Source organism: Miscanthus floridulus, chromosome 15 (genome assembly GCF_019320115.1).
Source record: "Miscanthus floridulus cultivar M001 chromosome 15, ASM1932011v1, whole genome shotgun sequence".
NCBI classification, from domain to species: Eukaryota; Viridiplantae; Streptophyta; class Magnoliopsida; order Poales; family Poaceae; genus Miscanthus; species Miscanthus floridulus.
Window position 1 is genome coordinate 7,172,272 of NC_089594.1, and position 26,861 is coordinate 7,199,132.

At 47.9% G+C, this 26,861-nt stretch overlaps 2 protein-coding genes across 2 annotated transcripts; one reads left to right on the plus strand and one right to left on the minus strand.

Annotated features, from left to right (window-relative positions):
* The first annotated feature begins 507 nt into the window (after positions 1-507).
* LOC136506928 (protein ZINC INDUCED FACILITATOR-LIKE 1-like) lies at positions 508-4,189 on the plus strand. Its single transcript, XM_066501810.1, has 7 exons — positions 508-586; positions 1,459-1,544; positions 1,627-1,734; positions 2,180-2,224; positions 2,311-2,399; positions 3,048-3,091; positions 3,917-4,189. Exons 1-7 carry the CDS (start codon positions 508-510, stop codon positions 4,012-4,014), a joined length of 549 nt encoding a protein of 182 aa, XP_066357907.1. The 3' UTR covers positions 4,015-4,189.
* Positions 4,190-8,894: 4,705 nt separating this feature from the next.
* LOC136509167 (uncharacterized) lies at positions 8,895-11,542 on the minus strand. The gene is made up of 3 exons (XM_066503998.1): positions 9,338-11,542; positions 9,183-9,247; positions 8,895-9,093 (listed from the first exon to the last, which is right to left on the minus strand). The coding sequence occupies exons 1-2, from the start codon at positions 11,433-11,435 to the stop codon at positions 9,183-9,185; spliced, it is 2,163 nt and encodes a 720-aa protein (XP_066360095.1). The 5' UTR covers positions 11,436-11,542; the 3' UTR covers positions 8,895-9,093.
* Positions 11,543-26,861: the final 15,319 nt, after the last annotated feature.

Below are 26,861 nucleotides of genomic sequence, written 5' to 3' on the forward strand. Positions count from 1 at the left end.
TGGTTGTAATAATCCTGTAGGTCTTTGATGTTCAGCTTTGACTCTCTGACATGTATCACATAAAGCAACATATTCAGCCACATTCCTCTTAAGTCCATACCACCAATACTTCTCTTTTAGATCCAAGTACATCTTGGTACTCTCGGGGTGAATAGAGTAAGCTGACTCATGTGCCTCACGAAGAATTGCATCTCGTATAGCCTTAATCTCAGGTACACATAGTCTTTTCCCGAACCACAGAGTTCCATTATCATCCATATAGAAACCTGGTGCCTTGCCAATCACTATGTTCTCCACTATCTCTTTCAACTTCGCATCCTGTAACTGGCCCTTGTGTATCTCTAGCTCCAATATAGGCTCATTCACCAACTCTACTGCATTAGGGACGAAACCCAAGTTTAGTTGCTTAAGTTCAGCACACAACTCACTTGACATAGATGCCACTTGCACCTCATTGGCATAACTCTTCCTGCTAAGAGCATCGGCAACAACATTCACCTTTCCAGGATGATAGTGTACCTCATTGGCATAACTCTTCCTGCTAAGAGCATCGTCATGTCGGTGAGAGAAGGGAGTGGGCCCGGCTGTCAGCGGAACGGAGGGGGAAAGGGGCAGCTGCGTGGCTCTGCAGGGCCAGCTTGCTTGCTGGGCTTCGTCCTTCATGTGAGAAAGAAAGGAGGCAGGCCACGCTGAGGGGGTGAGGCGGGCCTGTGGCTTGGAGAATAGAGAGGGGAAGGTGGGCTGCGGCCTGGGTTGGCTGGCTGCGGGGAACTGGGCCAGCATCAGGCCCATGCGGGGAGAGAGGGAGTGGGAGGAGTGGGAGCTCTAGCGGGCTGGGCTAGCAGGCCAAGCTAGAGAGGGGAAAGGGGCTGCCCTTGGGCCAGCAGGCCGAAAGAAAAAGAGGAGGGAAATTTCCTTGTATTTTCTTTTCTAAATTTCCAAAGAAATTTTCAAATCCAAATTCAAATCAATTTGAAGTTTGATTTCAAACCACACAATTCAAAAATAATATGCAGCAGCATGAATGCATAAACATGTAGGTAAACCCTATAATTGCTTTTAAGTTAACAAAAGTTATTACTTTTCTAAGTTTAAATGCTAACAAAAATACATAATTAAATCAAATTCTCCTATTTAAAAACAATGCAATTTTTAGGGTGTTACAATTTCTTTTAGGTAGCTCCACGAAATAAATATCCCATATATGCTTAGTGTGGTACAGTTATTTACCAATGTTAAAAAATGAAATATATGAGTTCTATGTAAATATGAATGTGTTGACCAAAAAGTTAAGAACGTTTCCACAATGCAAATTAAGGAGAGAATAGAGAGCCATGCAAGTCTTGTAAGATATGTTGAAATGGCATCACTTCATTATTGATAAAAGCTAATGAGAACTACTTCAATTTAATGCCAACATTTGGTAATAACATTTATGTTGATGATTTCATTTTTTAGGTGCTAGCATCCTTTTGTACCAAACATTTGTTTATCCACGTATTGTAAAAGTCCTTGGGCCAGTCAATGCTTCCCGTATTGCAGCTGTGAGTATGAACAATATCCAATTTTTTATGTTAGTTTAAGCACATCAAATAAAAATCATGCTAGTTTGATCATCTTTTGCAGATTCTAGCTTTGGTACTCCTTTTCACTTGTCCACCAATAACACATCTGTCAAAACCGTGGTTATCAGTTGTAGTGAATATTGCATCAGTGTTGAAAAACAATTTAGTTGTGAGTACCCTTAAAATCCCTTTATGCATGCATACATGAAGCATCGATTGATATTACGATACATGCTTGTTCTATTTCTCTTTACATTATAACCAAGATATGGTTTATATATATTGAATTATTTTCATTAGTTGTTTCTTTTGCTGAAAATATTAGTATCGCATAAAACTTATGAATCTTAATGATATAAATAGTTCATTTCTAAAAAATTAACTTTAATATGTTAAAGATTTTGTGAGTTCTTATATGATAGACATAGTAATGATAAAGTATTAATATGATTCATAATGATAAAGAGAAAATTAGTGGGAGTACGTGTATTGCATTCACAGATATTTATGATGTTCTAGGTTATGTTTCTTATTGTAAATGGAGGCAACAAAAAATAGAATTAGCTACATGTTTTATCAAATCATATAACATTAGTTTGTTGTATACATTTTAGGTTACCATTGTGACATGCTCTTTTATTCTTCAGAATAATTCAGTGGTATGTTCCTTAACATTTTATTTAAATTTAATTAAACTTTCCTATATGTGCAAACTTTAAAAATACCCCATTATATGGACTAACAGCCTCAAGAGCAAAGAGCAACTGCAAATGGCTTAGCAACTACGTTAATGTCCTTTTTCAAGGCATTTGCCCCAGCAGGAGCTGGAATTGTGTAAGTAAATTTTTTGTTGCCACCTTTTTGCAAGAACTAAGTTTCAAATATATTTTGGAAGTTTCAAGATCACATGAATGGATTTTTCCTTTTCGGTATTTTCTCAGTATACCTTACAATCTTTCTTCATAGTTTAAGTTGTTAGAAGCACCTCGGTTCGCATATTGCAAGTTTTGGCTTTACATTCCAACAGGAATACACATTAATAGAAAAAAACTTGTAGTATTAATTCCATACAAACTAATGGGGTGACTAAAATTTATATGTTTGATAAAAAAAAAGGCATTGTTATTTTGTCCAAAGTTATAGGAGTATCTACCATTGATAGATTTTCACCTTGTTACATCTCTTTCTCCCATGATAATGTTTTAAAGCTAACAATGGTTCATCTCCCTTTTATCTTGGGATATCGGTTATTATGAAAGGTTGCACTCAAGTACATGCACACGACATGTCCACTGACATTTTAGCTTGTCCATAAATGTATTAAATTAATTCGAGGCTTCAGTATTGTGTTTGATCAAATTACTCTAGAAGTGAGGTGCACATGTTGATGATATGCAGTTCACGACATGCTATTAGATATAGAACCATCCTTGAATATATGCAGAAATGATTATTTGACATCAAAGTGATATATTAATGCAGATTTTCATGGGCACAAAAACGCCAACATGCTTTCCTCTTTCCATGTAACAATGCAATATGACAAAAAGATCAAACTTCTTAAAACTATATTTGCTTTTTTCATGAAAGAATAATTGAGAAACCATTTCATGAAAACCTCACTTGTTTTTGTATAGTGATTCACAAGAATTATTCTAGAGGAGTGCTACATTATATTACCATGAGCCAGATAAAAGCTAGTTGAACTTTGATTTTGTTTTTAACTTGTCACGTTGTCATATAATATATCTTGATCCATTCTTTGGATGCTTATTATTTGAGTTGTATATCTCTAGTACTTGACTTCTACTTAAAACCCAATCACTTCTGATTGTGTTGTTCCACCATGAAGAACCATTTGTTTGTTCTAGAAAATTTGCCCATGTGGCATCTAGTATATATATATACTAATATGTCAAAAGGAACAAACAAAGAATCAAGATTGTTCTGAAATTATGCCTTGTATTCTATGTTTTTTGTATCCGGCCCAAGACATGAATGAGTAGATGGTCCTTAAGAATTATCACAATACTGGCTTCATTTTCAAATAAATGTCACTATATATTAAATATGGTCAAATTTTATGGATTGACTACTAAGATACACAAAAGTACTATGGTTTGCTAAAAAAACATGATATTACTAGATATGTAAGGAAACTCATATATACTTTCAAAGCCATTCTACTTATTTATTATCGATACTATGTATTTATAGACCACGTCGATGTCCAAACAGCTAACAGAAAAGAATTAATAATGTTATATTGTGATAAAAGAACATAATCAGTTATGATCTTTTATATCGACCACTCAATTTATCATTGCATTATTTGTTATGTACATACACAGGTGATCAGATGGTGTTCTTCCTTCTGGACATTGTCATCTTTGTTGAGCTCATTTGGACATTCAAGCCATTTCTAGCCATTCCAGAGCAAACCTCCTGAAGTTGGCCTTCATGCTTCATCTCTACTACTGAAGGTGTTTATTGTGGATGGATCGATATCGGATAACAATTGGGTTATCTATTTTCTTATGCAATGTGAGGGAACTATAATCCCATCTACTGTGTTACACTGTATAGTGTACAATACAAGAATTCAGCCATGTCCCTCCATGATATTTCCATGTATATACACATGGTGTTTGTATAGCCATCTAAGTATTCCTAGTCTTGCTAAACAGCATGATCGACTAATTGTAACTTGTAAATAAACCATAATCTAAATGAAACTATATTGTCTCAGAGTTTGGCAAAAGAAATACTCTTATTGTAGGTTGCGAAACTAAAAGCTAGAGAACATGCGGACATGGGCTGATTTGGGCCTACCCTTTTATGCTGTTTAATTTTTCATGGCCCAGTAATAGTTTTTAAGAGGTGGACTAGCCGGCCCAGTAACAAAGCACCAGTGCTAGGCGTGAGGCCCAGTCTTTCATCACCATCAGCCTGCAAACTTGCTTCTCTCTGTCGCCCTCCGTGCTCCGTCCTCGTGCTATGTATACCCTTCTATGTGTAGGGAATCAAATCTTCTGTACATTAGCATGAGACCTTTTGTGTCTTGCAAGTAACGCAAAACTTTCTTTACTAGTCTCCAGTGTTCTATTCCTATATTACTCTAATATCTGCCAAGTAACCCGGTAACAAATGCTAAGTCAGGGCGTGTACACACTTGAGTATACTATAAACTTTCGACAGCTAAAGCATATGGAACCGTTTTCATTTGATCGATCTCATATTGGTTCCTGGGATATTGAAATTCCTCAAATCTATCGCCCTTGACTATGGGAGTAGGTAAAGGCTTACAATTTTGCATATTGTATTTCCTTAAAACCTTTTCTAAGTATGCCTTTTATGATAGTCCTAAAACCCCCTTTTCTCTATCTCGGTGAATCTATATTCCTAGAACGAACGAAGCTTCACCGAGATCCTTCATATCAAATTTCGAGGACAAGAACTTCATCGTTTCTAGTAGTAGATTAACATCATTACTAGCAAGTAAGATGTTATCCACATACAAGATTAGGAAAATGTATTTCCCATTCTTGAACTTTGCATAAACTCAATTGTCCTCTACATTTTCCTGAAACCCAAACTTTCTTATTGTACTATCAAACTTTAAATACCACTATCTTGATGCTTGTTTTAAACCATAAATGGATTTCTTCAGGCGGCATCCTATATGTTCTTTTCCTTCCACAACAAAACCTTTTGGTTGTGCCATGTAAACATTTTCCTCCAAATCCCCGTTTAGGAACGTCGTCTTTACATCCATCTGATGTAATTCTAAATCATAATGTGCTACAAGCGCCATTATAATTCTAAAAGAATCCTTACATGAGACTGGAGAAAATGTCTCATTGTAATCTATGCCTTCTCTTTGCGTGAAGCCTTTCGCCACAAGTCGCGTTTTAAATCTTTCTACGTTCCCTTTGGAGTCATGTTTAGTTTTGTAGACCCATTTACAACCTACTGTCTTGGCTCCTTTAGGAATTGTTTCTAAGTCCCAAACACCGTTGGTATTCATCGATCTTATTTCATCTCGCATGGCTTCAAGTCACTTTGATGAGTGAGCGCTTCTCATGGCTTCTTCAAATGAGGTGGGATCACCCTTCATTTGAAATTCTTCACATTCATAGACTTCGTAGTCATCAGGAATGGCTGATCTCCTGACTCTTTGAGACCTTCTAGGGGCCTTGTTAGTTGACGCTTGTTCTATATGAGGCTATTGTTGCCCTTCCTCATGTGTGACAACGGGTTCTATGGGATCCTGAACGACAGGTTCCTCATGTTCATTCATTGTTGCCACAGGAGAACTAACAACAAGTGTTGTTACTACAATGTCATGCACTGTTGGTACAACAATAACAAGTAGCGTGAAGAATGGTACCTAAACCATCGAAGTGGGAACGTATACCCGCTTCTTTTCAAAATTAATTTCTCGCGCTACCATGCTTCCCTTCACCATATCATCCTCCAAAAACACAGTGTGTCTCGTTTCTATAAACTTCGTATGTCTGTTAGGATAATAGAAGCGATAACCTTTTGACTTTTCTAGATAGCCAATGAAATGGCAACTGACTGTCTTAGAGTCTAGCTTCCCTATGTTTGGATTAAAGACTTTAGCCTCAGCTGGACAACACCACACACGTAAATAGTTAAGTGAGGGTTCCTTTTATGTCCATAGCTCATATGGTGTTTTGGGCACCGACTTGCTTGGCACTCGATTAAGAAATATGAATGGCGGTTTTTAACGCCTCCATCCATAAACTTATCGGTAGAGTAGAGTAACTTATCATACTTCTCACCATATCCATTAAGGTACAGTTGCGTCTTTCAGCTACTCCATTCTGCTGAGGCTCACCCGGTGTAGAGTACTGGACAACTATGCCATTTTCCTGTAAGAACCTTGCAAAAGGTCCAGTAATTTGGCCATATGGGGTCTGTCGACCGTAGTACTCTCCCCCACAGTCGGATCTTACTACTTTAATCATTAAGTTGTGCTGATTTTCTACTTCAGCCTTAAATATCTTAAATTTATCCAATGCTTTTGATCTTTCTTTAATTGGATAAATATAGCCAAAACGAGAATAATCATATGTGAATGTTATAAATGAATCATAAACATCCACACTCTTCACAGGAAAAGGACCACAGATGTCTGTGTGAACTATTTCTAAAATTCCTACGCTTCGTTTGGCATCTTTCTTTATTTTCTTAACATACTTTTCTTTTATGCAATCAATGCATTGTTCTAAATCTAAAAATTCTAAAGGTGGAAGAATTGATTTCTTAATCAATCGTTCTATTCTCCCCCTCGAAATATGGCCTAAACGATAGTGCCATAATTTCAATGATACATCATGAATTATCTTCCGCTTATTTGTTGTATTCATAGACAAGGAAGCATTCTCATTCTTAGTGCTCACAGTAATCACATTCTCAGGAAGTGATAACAAATAAAGCTTGTCTTGTCGAAAGGCAAGACCAACATACTTATTATTAAACACAATTTAACATTTGCCATTACCAAAATGCCAATCATATCCATCATCGTCTAGTCGTGAAACACTTATTAAGTTTCTACGCAAAGAGGGTACATAAAGAATATCTGAAAGCTGAAGTATAAAACTATCATCTAATTCTAGAGAGAGATCTTCAATGGCTTCAACTTCAGCTTCAACTCCATTTGCAACTTTAATTTTTCTTTCTCCTCTTTGTAGGGTCCTCCTTGTATGGAATCCCTGTAATGAATTTGTAACATGAATAGTTACACATGAATCAATCTACCAAGTAGATTTTGCATAACTTAAATACAAGGATTCATCTATGAATGTAATGAAGTCATTACCTCTCTTCAAAAGGCTCTTCAGGAAATCTGGACAGTCCCTCTGGTAATGTTCATGCTTCTTGCACCATTTGCACTGATCCTTTTCAACTTGGGCATTGTTGTTTTTCTGATGGTGGTCATTCTAAGGGGCTTTCCCTTGAGGTTTGGCATTCTTATTAAAGTTATTCTTCTTGTTGTCCTTCACAAGGTTAGCAGAGTCACCTTGTGAGCTTTTCAGCCTCTCCTCTTCTTGCACACACATTGCAATGAGCTTCTCAATATCCCATTTATTGGGCTACATGTTGTAATTTACAACAAAAGTTTTATATTCTTTAGGCAAGGAAGCAAAAACCAAATGAATCGGGAACTCATCCTTGAGCCCCAGATCCATTGGCTTCAGCTTGAAAGCCATATTGCTCATCTTCAGTATGTGCTCTCTTATCCCTCCACCATAGTATTTCTAATTGAATAATTTCTTTATTAGGGTACTGGCATAAGCCTTTGAAGAGCCAGTAAACTGACTCTCCACTTTCTTGACATACTCTGTGGTGGTGTCACAATCTGGGATAGACCCCCTTATTGCATCTGAAATAGTGGACTTAGACACCATCAAGCACTTGCGGTTTGAAATATCCCATTTCTTACGTTCGAGATCATATTTCATTCTTACTTGTGCATGATCTCGCTGCCGAGCAATGAAATCAGTATCAGTTTCATTTTCTTCCCTCACCGGGTCCACTGGTTCAGTAGGACACGGAGAGGTAAGCGCTAGGTCATTCTCGGACAGCGCAAGTGCTAATTCAAACTTCTCTCACCATACACGATAGTTGTCCTCTTCAAGAGACGGTATGTGCGAGATAATGCCATAGGGTTGAGTTCTGAAAAACACCGTCAGAGATAGTGAGAAAATATGACTTAATAATTGCATGCCTTAATTTAATGATGGTCAAAATTAAAACATACAACATATAACATTCTTCTACACTAATTCTACATCATCATTGGGCAGAAATAGAATTCGTCCTTAACTTTTCATGTGTGTTCACTGAGATTTTTATATCTCACACCATTTTTCTATCTTTACAGGCGCTCAGGTTGCTTTTGCGTGAAGGGTGGAAAAGTAGCAGTACACTCGGCACATTCATGTCATCTTTTAATGTGAAAACTTGTGATATTATAATAATAGTACTAGAACTTAGAGTCTCTGTTTATTGGGTAACCTTAACTTTGGCCGGTGGTTCTTTTTTTTCACAAACATGCCACTTGCATGTATTTCATTCAGGTTTGTTGTCACCACCGGCCATGTGGACACTCTAATCTTCTTAGACTTGCTCTGAACAATTGGTAACAGATTCTAACTATTGCATTGAAGAGAACAAGGATCACCCGTATTGTAATTGTGACTCTTCACTGGCCGCGGGTACAAAACCAGAGCTAAAGGCTCAGATTATTAGGCCACGACTGAATGAACACGCAAACGGCCACAAACATGACGCATATAGCAAGCTAAGGACGTGCATGATGCAGTTGCGGCCGGCAACAAATTAAACAAAAAAGCAAATACATATGTAGCACACTGGCACAAAATATTAGCAATTTGAGGGATAAGGGAAGCAAACATGTAAGGTAAATCAACCAAAAACACATAGCGGAGCTCATCCCCGTGCCCCGTATCTGGGTCCAACATCTAAACCTTATCTGCGAATAAGAAGGAAATAGGTCAATAAATGAAAAAAAAAAAAAAGCTAACTCAAGGCCGTACTCTGAAGAAATAGGAATAGGAGCACCTATTGAAAAAAATTGGCAGCCGTACGGTTGTCTTTTGGTTCTGACCCCGGCGTCTGAACCTTGCCTGCAAACAGGAAGCAAGCAAACAGGTAAATAATTTCCTACAAAAATGCCCAAGGCCATTGTCTGAAATAAGAGTTAGGAGCACTTGAACCTGCTGCTTCTGGTTCTGCTTCTGGCTCGTCATCAGGCATCTGGAGTTTGTCCTCTAAGGTCCTACACCCAATCAGTGAGATGAGGAGCCAGACATTGGAGATGAACTCCCCGCCTTCTCCCAAGCTCTTGGCGTGCAGGTCGCTCCTGCACATGCTGGCAGAGTAGCAGAGCATGCCCACCCACACGCGGTGCATGAACTCCCACCGGGTCTCGTGGTCCGGGATGCCCAGCAGCTCCTCTGCGAGCTTGCAAGCGTCGTCAATGACGGTGTACGCCTCTTTTTCTTTGAGGCTTCTGGCTGCTTCTTCCTTGATCTTGCCTAGGATCACGTCATCCAACGGCTGCTTCTCTCCGAGCTTGGGCCTCAAATCCTTGGTGGCATCTCCGACGACGCGCTCCATGTTTGCCATGGCTTCGGTGAAGAGATGCTGCCTGCTGCCGGCCATCAGCATCTCGGGCCAAGAGTCGAGGAGGTACGCCATGTAATTGGATATCGCCTCCGTGCACACTTCTCGAACCACCTCTTCATTAGGTGGGGGCCTGAAGCGGAAGTACTCGGGAGACTTGACGCGGAAGCAGAGGTCGGTGGCGATGTGCCAGATGATGACGCTCGCGTCGAACGGCTTTTTACGCAGGCTGTCCCGGATGTTGTTGGTTTTGATGCTGCTAACTGCTTTCAGCTCCTTGTCCCTGAGAATCCAGTTGCGCTTGCTCAAGCTTCTGTAACTGGAAAGGTCGAGGTCGAAAATCTTGCCTTTGTCTTTGTCTTCGAGCTTGTTTGTGATGGAGTCCAGGACACGGACGTACAGGCGATCTTCGTCCTTGACGAAATAACCCCCCTTGTAACACCTGAGCAGCAGCATGGACACCATTGGCCACCTGATCGTCCAGAGAACCGAGTCCATGAGGTTATGCCCCGGCAGGTTCTCGCACGACGACGCTCCAAGCAGTTTGGCTCCGGACGACGACGACAGCAGCGAGTACATCACCTCACTGACGAACATCCCCAAGACATCCAGCGCCGCGGTGAAGCACAGCAGAGCGTACGTCGTGTTGACGTCGGCTCTGCTGTACCTGCTGTACCCATGCTTCTTGTAGTCCACCGCGAAGAAGAAGAGCACGGTGGCGGCCACGTACAGGGACGGCACCAGCAGCGCGTGGCAGGCCAGGTACGCCGGCGTGAACATCGCGGCTTCCCTCGTGTAGATGAGCCCGAACGCTTGGCGCACCCAGGGCTTCATGATCTTGTCAACTTCTGAGGGCTCCAGGGCTTGATCCTGTTCACGCCGCCAGGGATTGAGAGGCTCGAGGATCTTCTGATCTGGCTTCTTCTTCCGCGTCTCCAGCGTTGCTCTAGCGGCGTGCAGCGACAGGCCCGAGAGCAGCATATGCACCTTGTCTCCCTGCGACAGCATCGGTGCGGTGCCGCGGGGCTTCAGCTCTTTCCAGCACTTGTACCTGTCGCCCAGCTCGGTGAAGCACCACTCCCACCACCCGCCGCTAGGCTGCTTCGCTCCTTTAGCCAGCGACGACTTGGCCACCAGCCGGCGGACGCTGGCTCTCCTGAGAAGCCACGGCTTCCCGCAGGAGCTGACGACCGCGGCGACCAGCAGGAGGACCGCCGACGCCAGCAGCCTCCTGCCGTCGCTGTTGTCGCTGAAGTAGCGCAACGACGTGGAGAAGGCGTACACGGTGACCGTGACCAGGACCGCGGCGTGCCGGACCCAGAGCACCGTGTCTTCCATGTTGTTGGCGGTGCGCTCCTCCCGCCCGCCCAGGTGGACAAGGAGGAGAGGTGCCCACAGGGCCTCCAGCGTCAGGGACCTCCCTTGTTGGGCCCTGCTGTAGTAGTCGTCGAAGCTGCTGATCCACCTGCCGGCGGCCTGGCGATACAAGAGGGTGGCGAGCGCGTAGATCGCCAGGACGTCGGCGCAGATGCACGCCAGCCAGATGCATGCTCTGAGCCAGCGCTGGATGGTGTAGTTGCGCAGGGGGACGACCAGCACGAGGAACCACTGGAGGCCCAGGCTGCCGAGGACGAGGATGCGCAGCTGCCACTCGTCCCACCATTGCACAGCACTCCAGATGTCACTCATCTCTCCCAGACGAAATAGCTCTTGATGAGTCTATGGGTCTATGTCTATATTTGCATCACTATGAATAAGACCACACAACTCTCTTTTCTTTCAGTTTTGTGTGTGTGTCACTACGTACCACTGAAACGAAGTTAGACCTCCCGATTACTAGTGTTTATATTGCATACATGTCCCCTTACACGCCTTCTAATGAACAGTGTTACAAACATTTAAGTATCCTACTTTACTTTTATTATCAGTAATAATACATACTTTGTCAAAAACAAAAGAAAAAAGGAAAAGAGAAAAGAGAAAAGCCGTCGCACTCTAGTAGTTGCAGCTTTTTACTTTTATTATCAGTAATAATACATACTTTGTCAAAAACAAAAGAAAAAAGGAAAAGAGAAAAGAGAAAAGCCGTCGCACTCTAGTAGTTGCAGCTTTGTTTCTATACCTTGCTTCCCCCTTCAATGTCCGTGGCAATATTCCAAAGTGCCTCACGTATTAGAGATGATATATGCACATGATTTTGTTTCCCTCCTTTCGTGATGGTCACAATATCGATCGTCCAACCGCGACCCAGAAATGCAATCAAATCTTATCTTATACTATTACTTTAGAGACATAAACCGAGAATCTCCACATTAATTCTCACCAAATATGCTAAAAAAATAAATACTAAGGCCCTGTTTGGCACAGTTTAGCTTCACCGGTAAAAGCAACTATGTTAGTAAAGCTAAGCTGTTTTGAAAAAGTGTTTGACAAAACAGCTTCATAAGATGAAGCAAATGAAATAAATGACTAAAATGCCCTTTATTTTTCTTTTCTTTTGTTTTTTTCCTTATTTCCTCACGGGTCTTTTTTCGCCCATCTTCTTCCCGAATGCATCTGGCGGCGTCGTTTCTCACGATGCGTCGATGCGTGGCCTAGGCGGCGTCCGCGAATGGCTCCGGCGGCCGAGCTGCTCGCGCCCGGTGGCCACATCCCCGGCTGGTAGTGCGCCCCGGCGGCAACACGCCCTAGCGGCCGTGCCCCCGGTGGCCGCACGCCCCTGCGGGTTGCTCCCGGTGGCCACGCACTCCGGTGACCGTGCCCTCAGCAGGCTGCACCCTGGCGCTGCCCTGGCGGACGCGCCCTGTCTCGTGTCCCCGGCGGCCGTGGCGGCTCGCTGGCCTCAGACGGACACGACGCTCGCTGGCCCCAGCGGTTACGGCGGCTCCTTCCACGCTTTTTTTTCCTCTCCTCGTCTTCTTCCTGACACCGAGTATGCGACATCAGTGGATGGATCCTCCCCGGCGAGCCGTGCCCCAATGAACCATGGCCCGGCGAGCCATGCCCGGGGGCGGCACCCTAGCTAGCAGCCGTGCCACTGGCCGGCCAAGCCCCGTCGCCTCCCTCCTCCCGCGAGCGTGTTCTCTCTCTCTCTAGGCTTGGTCAAAAGCTGTCTTTTTGTGCACAGTGGAGCCCATATATGGGAGATGAAGCTGGAATAAGTTACTTTTTTTTAGTTTTATTCTAACTCATGTCTTTGTGAGATGACAAGAAAAACAGCTTCCCCAATAAAACTGTTTTGAAAATGAGTGTTTGGCAAAGAAAATAATAGCTCACAACATATCATGAAGCCGTTGAGCCAAATAGGCCCTTAAACTATCACAATTTATAATCAGAAAAAATATGGACTAGTTATTAGTCAGATTTACTCTCCTCTCTATTCCAAATTATAAGATATTTTGAGTTTTTTACATACACTAGATAAATACCCGTGCGTTGCACCGGGACTATACATTTTTGTTGACACTTACACACTGAGACCATGCATTTCTTGTTGACACTTATGGCGATGGATTTACATAAAACAATAAAAAATCATATCGGCCGCTGACACGGGGATCCGGTTTTCGTAGCAAAACTAGATAGGATGCAGATGCGTAAGCTCAGAGTGGAGGATGATTCTATCGGACATGGATGATTGAGGGTCAGTGCTGTGTTTTTTCCTTAATGACGCTGGAGGAGCCGAGGAGGACATCCGATGCAGCTACAAGGTCTACATGCACATGAAACATGCATAAAACTAACTAATTGTTCACTAAAATCAAGAAACATGGACCAAATAAGGGTATGATCTTGTTCCACTCCCTAATTTACCCTAGTACATTTAAAACTTGGGTCTAATTTGCTTCATAAGTAGCTCAAGTACCATAGAAGAGAGAGAAAAATAAAACTTTAATTACTCACTAACCAACCATTAAAACTTCAAAAAAAAGTGTGGAATATCATTTTCTTACCTTCTACAACCTCTCCACCAAAGGATTTGAGACCAAAACCTTTCCCCCTTAGTAGAGTAATTTTTGGGAGGTGCCCATGGGCTCCCTACCTTTCTTTCACGGGTTGGAGTGAGTGACCCGAGCAGGAAGAAGGTGCTGCATTTGTTTTATACGTGGGTGATTTGTAGGGGCAGCTGATGATTGAGCTGCCCCTACAAATCGGAGCTATTTATAGAGGGCATTTGTAGGGGAGGCTCAATCACCAGTCGCCCCTACAAATATCAACTTTGGGGACGACGGGTGAGTGAGCCGCCCCTACAAATCAGACTCATTTGTAGGGGCGGCTCGTATCACCAGCCGCTCCTGCTGTTCCATTTGTAGGGGCGGTTGCTGTCTGGACTCCCGAGCACGCCACTGTAGGAGCGGCTCCATCATCAGCCGTCCCTACAAAAAATTCCTCCCGTTGCTAAAAACCGTTTTTTACGTAGTGAACTCTGGACTGCCAATTAAAACAAGCTTGATCCGGCCCTTTCAGTCTCAAAATCGATTTTTCTTGCCAGCTTGGTGTATAGTAACACGATCTACTATGATTTTTCACAAACTACGTCATGGGTACAATTCTGCTTCACAGGTGGAGCATTTTTTTTTTTTTGCTTTGGTTAGTGGCCGGTGGAGCAGCTTCACCGGTGGAGTCGAAGGTGTTTTACAGAAGCATTTGGTAAATAGCTTGTCCTAATTTGTTGACAACGATAAAATGTCGATAGTATCCTTCAATTTTTATTTTTTTATTTCTTTATTCTTTTCTTATTTATTTTACTTTGTTCTGTCGCCTCCTTATATCGTGGCTCCCTCCGTGCTGGCCTCATCGCGGCCCACTTCGTCCATGGCGTCACGGCCACTTCTGTCTCGCTCCCGCATGAACGGGTATGTGGTACCGAGATCGACAATTTCAAGTTGCTGATTTGTAATGGATAATACCTCTTCGAGACTATTGGTTCGAGAGTTGAAATGCGACCCTAGATAATTGGACCGATGTACCTGAAACGTAGCTATGGAACGACGACCGATTATAAATAAAATAATTAATAAATCAATTAAAGGTACAAGATGAGTATCAGTATTTTTTTACATAAATGTTTACCAACATAATTTTAGATTGCACAAAGAACATTAATGTGAATAGATCTGAATGTGTATAGACGTGATGAAAAAACACGAATCCATTTCAGCTTGTAGCGTGTGGGCTGCAGCCCGTAGGCCCATTCACATTAGGTCTTGGAGAGGATGAAACGCGCCGCCGCCAGCGCCAGGCTGCCGCGCCACGCCGCCCAGCTCGAGCGCTAGTGCCGCGCCTCTCCGCCTCCACTGCGTCGCCGACGCCGGTTGCCTACGGCCGTCGGGCCTTATATATCCCATTGATGTGTCCTGATTCCTAGAACCATGCAAGTAAGTTTATTCATTGGATTTGGGAATGGGCGTTTTAGAATTCTGGGTGTTCCGTCGTCTTCTTCCTTGACGATCCGGTGTTTTTTTGGAACGTCGTCCCTAGCACGAACCGGCGTTCCTACCGCGTCGATCCCGAGGATCCGCGATCCAGATGGAGATCGACCTCCTAGCGAGGGTGGGAGCGTCGGGCACGCACCCACTGTTGTTGCACCTATATTTTACGTCTAACAGAAGATTTTATATTTCCTAAATTTTTAGCCCGTACAAGAGCAAGGGTTGATGGATTAGTTATTTTTTCTCGGATACGCATAAGATTTGCGTATTATTATAATTAAGATAGAAGAATTTAATCATACAAACAACACGCTTCTTGTGAATACCATAGATGGTCTATAGGATGATAGCGGGAGGATGGACCGTCCTACATGCGAATTCAAGTTTTGATATTACACAAATGGTATACAACCGAGAAATGCGCAGCAATGCAACCTAAGTGATAGGCTTACATATCCGCTGCTTCACGCACAATCCGCTACCAGCGTCCTTAAAGAGCGTGTCCAGTACTTCGATGTTGGATTGTTGGAAGCAGTCAGCTTACCATAGAAAAGCCCCTCGTAGGACTTCCGTCGCGACACGTGGCGAAGCCCAGACGCTGTATGAAAAGAACCTCACCTCGTTTGGAAGCAGGTACTCGAGAGATGGTGTAAGTTGCCAGTTGCCAGCTGCTTGCTCCACAAGGGGAGCGCCAGCTTAGCACGGGCTAAAAAATACTCCCTCTGTCCCGTTAAGTTTGTCGCTGAAGCACCCGGTTGTTGTCCCACCGAGATTGTCGTTCTAGCTAACGAGGGGCCCACACCTAGGAAAGCAAAGCAACAGAGACCCAGCTACTTTTCACTGCTTGCCGATTTGTGCCCATTTGTTTAATCGGTGAATACTACTGTACTAGTGTCGTGGTTAGTTTTGATATGGTGAACGTATCTGTAGCATTGACATGATGTAAGGCATGTTGCAGCACAAAACTTGGAATCTGTCGAACACGTACGATTTGCTAGCCTTTCTTCTCTTGTCTTGGTATGCACGCCCATTCCTTCAGCGACAAATTTAACGGGACGGAGGGAGTAGCAGGGAGTCTAATTTCGTAGCCCGACAGCAGCCAGTGCACCATCTCACTGAGGAACATCCCGAAGACATCCAGCGCCACGGTGAAGCACAGCAGAGCATACGTCGTGTTGACGTCGACTCTGCTGCACCTGCTGTACTCATGCTTCTTGTGGCTCGCCGCGAAGAGCAGCACACAATGTCGACCTTCTTCAGCACTCATCAAGTGTTGCTAAAGCCGCGAAGAGCAGAGCATACGTTGTGTTGACGTCAGTGATGACTGCCTGGGAGGCTAAAGATTTAACGACGAGTCGACCTTCTTTAGCACTCGCTTGGTGAAGCTCCTGAGGCAACGTGCAGCAGAGCTGTAGCTATCCTCAGCCGGGTGGCCGGACCGCAGCAGCCTACTGAGCAGGTCAGCATGCACCGTGGGCTCGGCCGGACTAAAGCCTGGCGGATAGCACACCTCGTCCTCCGTAGATGCATCAGCTCTCGAGGTGATGGTCTTTTTTTTTGACTCCCGAGGTGATGGTCTGCACCACCGATGATGATGCAACATGTGGCTGCCCTTGCTCGGGCGGCACTGGAGATGAGTCTGATGTAGGGACTGTATTCGAAACCGAATCCGTTTAGAGGGGTTGAAATCTGTTCGTATCCGAGTCCGGATATCCAACATCCGATACCGTATCCGTATCCGAATACTCAAATCGCATATTTATGATGTCGATATCCAATCGTATCCTATCCGACATAGTTGATACTATCCATATTCGAATCTGAATCCGGACAGAAATATGAAAACAAATGTAATATCGGTGATATCCGTCCGTATCCAATCCGTTTTCATCCCTAGTCTGATGCCACCAGAACGGGCGTGAGGGAGCGGCACACATTGTCGGAGAAGTGCCAAGGCGGTCGTCGTGCTTGGCGGACACTTGCAGCCTTACCGAAAGGCCGCAGGTGCGCACACATGTGGCCTTTGACAGGATCTCGTCTTTCAGAGAGGCTGATGCTGGAGTTGTGGAGAGGCATCCTAGTGAATGGCCAATTGCGGTCTGACTCACAGCGAGCGAGGCTACAAACTCCTCCAGAGCATGGCGTCCTCTAAGACATTAAGAGCGTCGTGTATGGCATTCAGGTATGACACCAGTGTCAACGAATCAAGCTCAAAGAGGCACCATACAAACCGCATCTTGTTGGATGGCTCGTCGTGACTGTCTTGGCGACAGCAATCGATGCCATCGTGGCTCCATCACTCCTTGGGCGTCTCCGACGCCGGCATTGACGTCCTCCGCTGACGTGCCCAACATTACCTAGCATATATAGCTCCACCTGAGTACAATGGACCTCCGTGGGTCAGTGGTTGAGCTCATGAGAGCTCATCACAATGGCCCTAGGTAGCTCATTGAGGAAGATCACCCTCGTCGCCAGGTACGCCGAACCTGCCAGAGGCTGCCACCCACGGTCGCTTGCAGTCGCGCGCGTGATGCCGGAAACCCTGCAATGCAAGCAGCGCTAGGCCAACCTGCAAGCTGCCACCTGTGCGAGGAGGAGAGGCAATTGAGTCATTTCCCGTGTAGGTCTGGCGGGAAGCGGGTAGAGGAACGATGGTTCACTGGACGCATAGGTCGAGCCCCATCACGGCCGTCTGACAGCCCTTGCGACATGACCTTGCGCTAACTGTCGACGTCTGGAGCAGAGAAATGCGTGCAGGCATCGGAGGTAGGCTGTGGCCTGAGCCTCAAATGTAGTGGCACATGTTGTGCACGATCACAGGCAACCCGGTTGGTCCCGCCGTCGACGTCCTAGCCACAGATAGGGAGCCTGTGGACGAGTCACGAGTGTGGCTGAAGATGCTTGGGGTGCTTGTACCGCCCCCCGTCGCTGTCGACCTAGCGGCCCGCCTCACCAGCGGCATCACCGCACCTGCCTCCAATGACGATGGAGCATGGCCGAGCTCTCTCAGTCAGTGGCGACACCCTCGGTGGTTGCTTCTCCCTACGAATCGCGTCGAGGTAGGGGATTGCGGAGGTGGTCGGTGACCACTCCGCATAAGAGGTGCCAAGGAGACCATCCTCTGCCCAACGAAGAGCCTTGGAGCGTCCCCAAGCTCCCCTCCGATGGAAGGGGGAGGCAAAGGGAGAGAGCGAGGACAGTGGGCTTGTAGCGGGGCCTTGAAGAGTGCTGAGAGTTTGTTCAGCTGCTCAGCCGTGTGCGGCTCCTCTACCGTGGGGCGTCCTGCTTCCCCTTTTATTGGTGAAGGGGGAGGTGCAGGTTACAGAGAGAGAAAAGGAGAAAAGTGAGAGAGAAGAAGGCCTCTAGGATCGCCACGTCCTTCTTCTCATTCATGTCGGTCCCACCAACGCTGTAGATGGTGACGGGGATAGCTCCATGTCGGGCTCCTATTCACCACTGGTGCCATCCTCGACGTCATCAGCTGGTCATGGTGTCCCATCCCGTCTAGCGCGGACGGCATGGTAAACCGACGTGCCTGTCAGCGGCCACACGGGGAGTAGGCATCACAGCGACCACGCACCCGTCACTGTTGGCGATGCGAACCCTCGGGCATGGTCTGACATGGCCACGGGTCATGTCGAGACGTGCCCGCTTCCCTCCCGGTGTTAGAAGTTTGACCCTAGGGTCATACCCTTAGACCCATAGTGGTTGGAGGTGGTATGGATCCCCATCGTGCGAGACAGAGCCCGCGCCCTCGGGGTTAGGCGGGTTGGAGCCCATGCCCTCAGGGTCATACGGGATGGCTCCTGTACCCTTAGGGTCAGGCAACACAGGGCCCATGCCCGAGGGGTGGGCGAGACGACTCCCGCACCCTCAGGGTCGGGCGACATGGGGCCCGTGCCCGAGGGGTATGGCGAGGCAGAAACTGTCCCTTCGAGGTCGGTCGAGACTGAAATACGTCCTCGATTATCTAGGCGAGTTTGTCGTCCATGGTCCTCAAATCCCTTCTTCGGGTATCCCTAGTATTGATACCTGACAGTAGCCCACGAGCCTGCAGAGGAGTAGGATACTACTTCGTAGGCTTTTTCCAATGGAGGGACTTCGAGGGCTTCGATCTTCTGCTGCCTACGGGATGCCTTGGTGGGTTGTGATTCCCTTTTGTCATGATCGGACTCCTTGGGAACATGTAGTTGCGGCATTTGAGGGGCCAGAAAAGATTTCTCTTGATTCCGATCCCATCCTAGGATCCAATCGATCCGCCATCATCATGCGACCGCGTATTTGGTCTCCTTACGAGTCCATCTTCCCTCGAGCCCCCGCGCGTAGCAGGGGTCCAATCGAGGGGTTAGCTCATCTTGTGATTGTACTCCCTCAAGTGTTTTTTCGATAAAACGGAGGGGCTGAGCCATGCAATGTTTTCCTCAATGGATGAATTATGGTGCTCGGTGAGCTGTTAACGGGCTAGTCCGAGTGGGGAACTGGCTTCCTGTTCGTGGGGTCCAGCATGGGTCAGCTGGTGACCGACTCTAGATCCTTGGCGGCCAATCCATATAGTTCCTTGGTCCATTCGACCGGTCCCAAGGGCTCGCTGCCATTCTTCAAGAAAAAACCACGGACTGTGAACCGACCAAGACTCGAACGTGGGCTGGGATGCCTACGGCGCTCGTGCGACTGGGTACTAGCCGCTAACGGTCCCATCCCTTTCCACCCCACACTCTAAAGGTGCCCCAGAGTGGTTGTGAACCTATCGGTGGGCCAACCTTCGAACTCCTAGGCCTAAATGGGTCGTGGGAGCGTTTTCAGCTCTGTATCCCTCCTTACTTGTGGCGGTTCTCGTCCCATCGAATGGGCAAACCGTTATCCGGTGCATCCTTCGAGGGAGCAGCCAGAGGTGGCGTGCATATGATCTTTGGGGGGGGCAATGTGACGTGGCATAGCAGGCGCAAAAATCTAGGCGGATGGTTCACTTCTCGCCTCACCCCGCCTTATAAATAGCGGCCTCCCCCTTCATGTTTCGGCACACTAAACCGCAACCTTGCCTTCTCCGCCTTTTCTCCACCGTTGTTCAGATCTGCTGCCTTTGCTAATCCGCCGCCAACATCCTAGATCTGTAGCCTTCGCTTCTCCGCCGCCACCAAAAAGCCCTTGCTCCTCCATCTTCACTTTCCATGGAGTCATGGTACCGCTCCTACGTCATTGACGCACGCATGGAGGGACTTGTCAAGCACGGTCTTCTTCGCGGGAGGACCGATGCGTTGGAGTGGTTGGTTCCTAGCCACAAGGATGTGCTGATGCCGCCCGACGGTTACATCGTCTCCTTCACGCCCTTCCATGAGCGTGGGTTCGCAATCCCCCCTTATCCATTCTTCCGAGGGCTACTGCACCACTACCAGATCGAGCTGCAGCACCTCAACCCCAACGAGATCCAGCACGTCGTGGCCTTCATCACGATGTGCGAGGGGTACCCAGTGCCGATGGGATGCAAGGCCATCCACCTCCAGGGGCAGCGGGTGGCCGAGTACATGCCCTGCCAGCTGTCCAGATCCAACAAGGAGTGGCACGCACAGTGGTTTTACTTGAAGAACGACCCCGCCGCCCCCTTGCCGGTCTTCACCGGGCGCCTGATCGAAGAGGCGCCGTCGACATGGCCATGGGGGCCGCCCATCAAGGAAAAGAAGAGGATGTGTGACATCCTTGAGGCTGTCACATCCTTGAGGAGCCACAGCCTTCACGAGGCCAGTGTCATTGGATCATAGCACGTGAGGAGGGTGGCGCCGCTGATGGCGCGCGCCCTCCTGTTGTTAGGGATGATGTCGGTTGTGGAACTCGGTGGGACGGTGCTCGCCTAAGGGCTGCTTCGCAACAGCAAGATTGCGCAGCGCATCAAGGAGGCTATGGACAAGTCCAACGCCATGTTCCAGTCCCGGGACATCCCATGATGCGGCCAGAGCCGGGCTTTATCGAGCTGCCGGTGGATTTGGGATTTTGGGCCTCCGTCGTGCCGGTACCGAAGCACGTGGCCATGAGGGCAGTGAACCATGCCATAGATGAGCAGAGGAAGAAGGATAAGGATGACAAGGAGAAGAAATGGCGGGTAAAGGAGCAGGTGAAGCTGTGGTGAGGGAAGCGGCGCCAAGGCTCGTCGGAGGAGGAAGAGGAGGAGGAAGAAGAAGAGGAAGAGGAGGAGGACGACAGCTCTAGGTCACCCATCCTATGGGATAATCTGACCGGCGGGGACGAGGACCCGCCTTCACCGCAAGCAGGGCCCTTCCTATGGCATCTCTTTGAGAAAGAGGAGGACAAACCCCCGGAGATGGTAGGAGCGAGCCGCCCTGCTCCGTCAGGGCCTTCTACGACACCCTCGGAGCCGAGGGAAGCTAGCGGCTCTACCTCGTCCGAGCCTCCCGAGTAAAGAGAGGGCTCAAAGCGGCAACATGACGAGGAGTCATAGCCGAGGTCGGGTGGGCCGGCCCTGAAACTTCGGTGCTCGATGGCGTCAAGGTAGGCTACGAATTTTTCATCCTTTTGTTTCTAACAAATTTTTGCCGTAAACTGATCGTCATGTCCTTTGCAGCATCGGAGGACATGGGACTCTCCTGAGGCTTGCGCCGAAGAAGAGCCTCGCCCTCTAGTAGATGCGCCAGGGGCCGGCTGGCGCCACGCCAGAGGTGAGCTAGAGTGGCGCTAGGGCGGCCACGATGTCGACCAGGAGGCACAGCCGATGGCTGCGTCCATGGGAGAGTAGGCGGAGGAGGGCATGTCCGGGGCACCCATGGCTGGCGTGGCGTGGCTGGGTGTGGCAGTGACATCATAGGCGGAGACGGCACAACCGAAGTCATCGTCCGTGCAGGTGGCCGCGTCTGTGGCGGGGCTGACGGAAGAGGGCACACCTGAGGCATCCTTAGCGGATGTGGCGATGGGGTAGGCCTCCGTATCCATATCACCCACCCCCTCTACCGCTAGAGGGGCCGCTATAGAGGAGTTGCTGTACCAAGAGGGGTCGACGCCCCTTGGGATCGGTGCAGAACCATCCCGGTCTCTGGTTCGGGTGGGTGGTGACCCGCACACGTGGGGAGGATCTCAGATCCGGTGGGTAGATCAGTGGGACCTAGAGGCAACACTTTTTGCCCTTGATGATGCCGTGGAGGAGAAGGAATGGGGGAGCATCCACACGGTGGTTGGGACCGCGGTTCACGCCTTGACCACCGCGCTGAGCTCGTTGTGCGATGTCATTGCCCCGGTTGGCCAGGTATGATATGACCGTGTTTTTGACCCTCATTTTCCCTTCCCGTGCCTCTAAGTCTTGTCCTCTCCGCAGTCCCTCAAGGTTCGCAGCTAGGAGAAGTCCCAATTCCTTCGTCGTGAGAAGGACGTTTGGGACCGCCTTGCCGAAGAGACATGGCAAAGTGAGGGGCTAGCCACATAGCTTGTTGTCGGCTGTCAGGAGGTGGCTGAGCTTGCCCCCGCCACCCGGGAGCTGGCCAACCTCCGAGTCTAGGAGAAGGATGCTCGCGATGATGCCCATAAGGCTGGGGAGAAGATCATGGCCCTGATCGAGAGGGTGCACATGGATGACATGGAGGCCGAGCAGCTACAGAATGAGCGGGACGATTTGCTCCGAGCCATAGAGAGGCTCCACGCGGAGCTTGATTTGGCTCTTCAGGAGCACACCGACGCCCAGCGGCGGATCGACCTCCTCGAGGGTGAGCTTGAGGGGGAGAGGGACCTGAAGGTCGTGGCCGAGGGCGTGTCTACCAGGCTCGCCATGGAGGTCGGTTAGCGCCATGAAGAGGTCCGATGCCTAGAGGCTGGGGTGACCCGGTAGCGCAATGAGGTGTGCATGCTCTAGGCAAACGTGGATGGTAAGCCTCCGGTTTCCCTTGTTGTCTTTCTACCTAGAGTCCGCAGTAGGCCTTTTGATATAGCCAATATGTGACTTGGATAGGTCTCGACGACAAGCTTGGGGCAGAGGTGATGAAGAGCCACGGCCTAGAGAAGGAGCTCAGCGAGGTGAAGGCCTCCCTCCTGAAGGAGAGTGACAAGCACAATACCCTACGTGTCACTGTCCTGCTGGTCTACGACGACCTCGAACTGGCCTCAGAGCAGGAGACGAGCTCGTTCACGGTTCACACCATCTGAATTATCAAGCGCGTGAGATTGTGAGGGACGCGCTTCGCTTTGGCATTCACCGATCGTTCATGGTCGCTCGCTCTCACTATGAGAACATTGATCTAGCGACGATGAGCCAAGGCTTCATGCCCGGCTACTCCGACGCTGAGCTGGAGGACATCGAGAAGGAGGTGGCCCCTCTGGCACATGACTTATCTGCCAAGATAGAGGATGAGATCATCCCTCCGAAAAATTAGTTAGTTAGATAAGCCAGGTGGCGAACTTGTAATAAGTGGACAAGTTCTTAACTTTTGTTATGGCCGAACTGACTTTTGGCTCTTCTCCCCTTTTTATGTATAAAAAGGTTAATGTGTTCCAACCCTTTCCATTGTTAAGGCTGTAAAGCTCGAGTTGCGGGCGAAAAAACTAAGATCACGCTGGTGAGCAAAAATGCCGTAGCCGCTGTTGCGTAGGTTTTTTACAGTCCGACCAGTTTTATTTAGCTTTTGTTTCCACAACCATTGCTTCTAGATCTTAACTTGAGAAAGGGTTAGGCATAGCGGTTGTTTCTGAATAGGTATGCTCTTATCAGCCCCCGAGTGAGGCCGGGACCCATGCCGTTGCTGGGTTCGGGTGTCACTACATATCGAGGAGACGATAATGAAATCGATAAGAGAAAGTGTTTTTCATTTCAAAAATGTCATTCTTAATTTTCATAAGCACACGCATAGATTAGGGGTAAAAGTGACGTAGCTGCTCGATGTTCCAGGTGTTGATGAAGACTTTGCCCTCGATGATCTTGAGCTTGTAGGTTCCCGGTCAGAGCACCTCTGCGATGATGTACGGTCCCTCCCATGGTGGAGAGAGCTTGTGGTGGTTCTTGTTGCTATGGATGAGGCGGAGCACCAGGTCCCCGACGTTGAAGGCCTGACGCCGCACCTAGCAGCTATGCTACCGGCACAACGCTTGCTGGTACTTGGCCGAGCGGAGAAGGGCAACATCGCGCGCTTCATCGAGCTGACCCATGGGGGACACCTCGGCTCGCTGCTCGTTGTATGCCCTGACCCTCGGTGCTCCATAGTCGAGGTCAGTCGGGAGGATAGCCTCGAAACCATAGACCATGAAGAAGGGTGTGTAGCCGGTCATCCTCAGGCTCTAGAGCACCGCAGGGAGCTCTGCGACCCATCATTCGCCAAACTTGTTCAACTAGTTGAAGATCCTAGGCTTGAGGCCTTGTAGGACCATGCCGTTCACTTGCTTGACCTGCTCGTTCATGCGGGGGTGTGCCATGGTGGCCCAATCGACGTGGATGTGGTATTCATCATAGAATCGGAGGAACTTTTTTTCAGTGAACTGTGTGCCGTTGTCCATGATAATGGAGTTCGGGACTCCAAAGCGATGGACGATGTCAAGGAAGAACAGCACGGCTTGCTCGAACTTGATCATGGAGATCGGCCGAGCCTTTATCCACTTTGTAAACTTGTCTACATCGATAAGCAAGTGCATGTAGCCCTAGGGCACTCTCTTAAGAGGTCGACCCTATCAAGCCCCTAGATCACGAATGACCATGTGATGGGGATCATTTGAGTGCTTAGGTCGGTAGGTGGGTTTGTCGAATGTAGTATTGACACCCTTCATAGGTGCGCACAATCTATTCAGCATCAACTACTATGGTCGGCCTAGTAGAAGCCATGTTGGAATGCATTTCTGACCAGGGTCCTTGGTGCATCATGGTGCCCGTAGACCCCACCATGGATGTCTCTCAGCAACTGCTTCCCTTATTCGATGGGGATGCAGCACTGAAGGATCTCGATGTGGCTTTGCTTGTAGAGCTCCCCCTCAATAACGACAAAGGACTTGGCATGATGTACAAGCTCCTGGGCCTCCATTTTCTCCATTGGTAGCACCTCACGGAGGAGGTAATCGAGGTAAGGCATCCTCTAGTCAGCAAGAGGTCAGGCTTTGCCACTAGGTCTATGTCAATCTCCATGACCTCGAGGTTAGGCAGAGCTGAGGGTTGGTCAGCCCCTGAGCCTAGGGTTAGTGGCCTATTACCAATTCATTTTGGCTCCTCGTAGCAAACCGAGGGCTTGTGCTGGTCACTAGCGAAAATGCCCGTCGGCACCAGCTGTCGGTCAGACACCATCTTTGCCAGTGTGTCGGTTGTTTTGTTGAGCCACCTTGGGATGTGATTGTGCTTGAGACCGTTGAACTTGTCCTCCAGCTGGCGGACCTCTTGGTAATACGCAGCCATCTTGGTGTTGTGGTAGCTTGACTCCTTCATGACCTGGTTGATGACCAGCTGGGAGTCGCCCTGGACATCGAGCCATCAGATGCCTAGCTCAACAGTGATGTGTAGACCATTAATGAGTGCCTCATATTCAGCTACATTGTTGGAGGCAGGGAAGTGGATGCGCACCATGTATTTCATGCGCACTCCGGAGGTTGAAACGATGACTAGCCCCATGCCGGCCCCCTTCTACATCAGTGACCCATCGAAGTACATCATCCAGTACTCCTAGTCGACGGCCGCTGGTGGCATTTGGATCTCGGTCCATTCTGCCACGAAGTCAGCCAGGACTTGGGACTTGATGGGTGTCTGAGGGGCAAACAAAATACCCTGACCCATCAACTTGAGTGCCCACTTCGCAATCCTTCCTATGGCGTCCCAGTTTTGGACAACCTCGCCGAGGGGGAAGGACATCACGACCGTCACCAGATGTGACTTGAAGTAATGACGTAGCTTCCTCTTGGCGATAATGATGGCGCATAGGAGTTTCTGGATTTGGGGGTAACGAGAATTGGAATCGAACAAGACCATGCTAGCGAAGTACATAGGACGCTGTACTTTGAGGGCGTGTCCCTCCTCTTCCTGCTCTACCACTAGGGCGGCGCTAACAACTTGCATGGTGGCCTCAATGTAGAGCAGGAGCGGTTCCCCGTTGGTCGGGGGGGCTAGGATCGGGGCCTTCGTCAGGAGCTGCTTGACCTTGTCAAGTGCCTCCTGGGCCTCGGGCATCCATTCGAAATGGTTGGCTTTCTTCAGAAGCCGATAGAGGGGGAGACCTCGTTCGCCAAGGCACGAGATAAAGCGGCTAAGCGTGGCGAGGCACCCTATAACTCATTGTACCCCCTTTATGTTCTGAATCGGGCCCATCCTCATGATGGTTGAGATATTCTATGGGTTGGCTTTGATGTCACGCTCGGAGATGATAAAACCTAGCAGCCTACCCCCTCGGGACCCTAAAAATGCATTTCTCAAGGTTGAGTTTGATGCCATTTGCTTGGAGTTTCACGAAGGTCTGCTCTAGGTCAGCTACAAGCTAGTCAGGCCGTATGGTCTTGACCACGATGTCGTCTACATAGGCCTCAACGGTTTGCCCGATGACGTCCCCAAAACACTTGAGCATACAATGCCTGATACATAGCCCCCGTGGTTTTTAGACCGAACGACATTGTGACATAGCAGAACGATTCAAACGGGGTGATGAAAGACGTCGCGAGCTGGTCAGACTCTTTCATCACGATTTGATGGTACCCGGAGTACACATCAAGGAAGCAAAGGGTTTTGCAC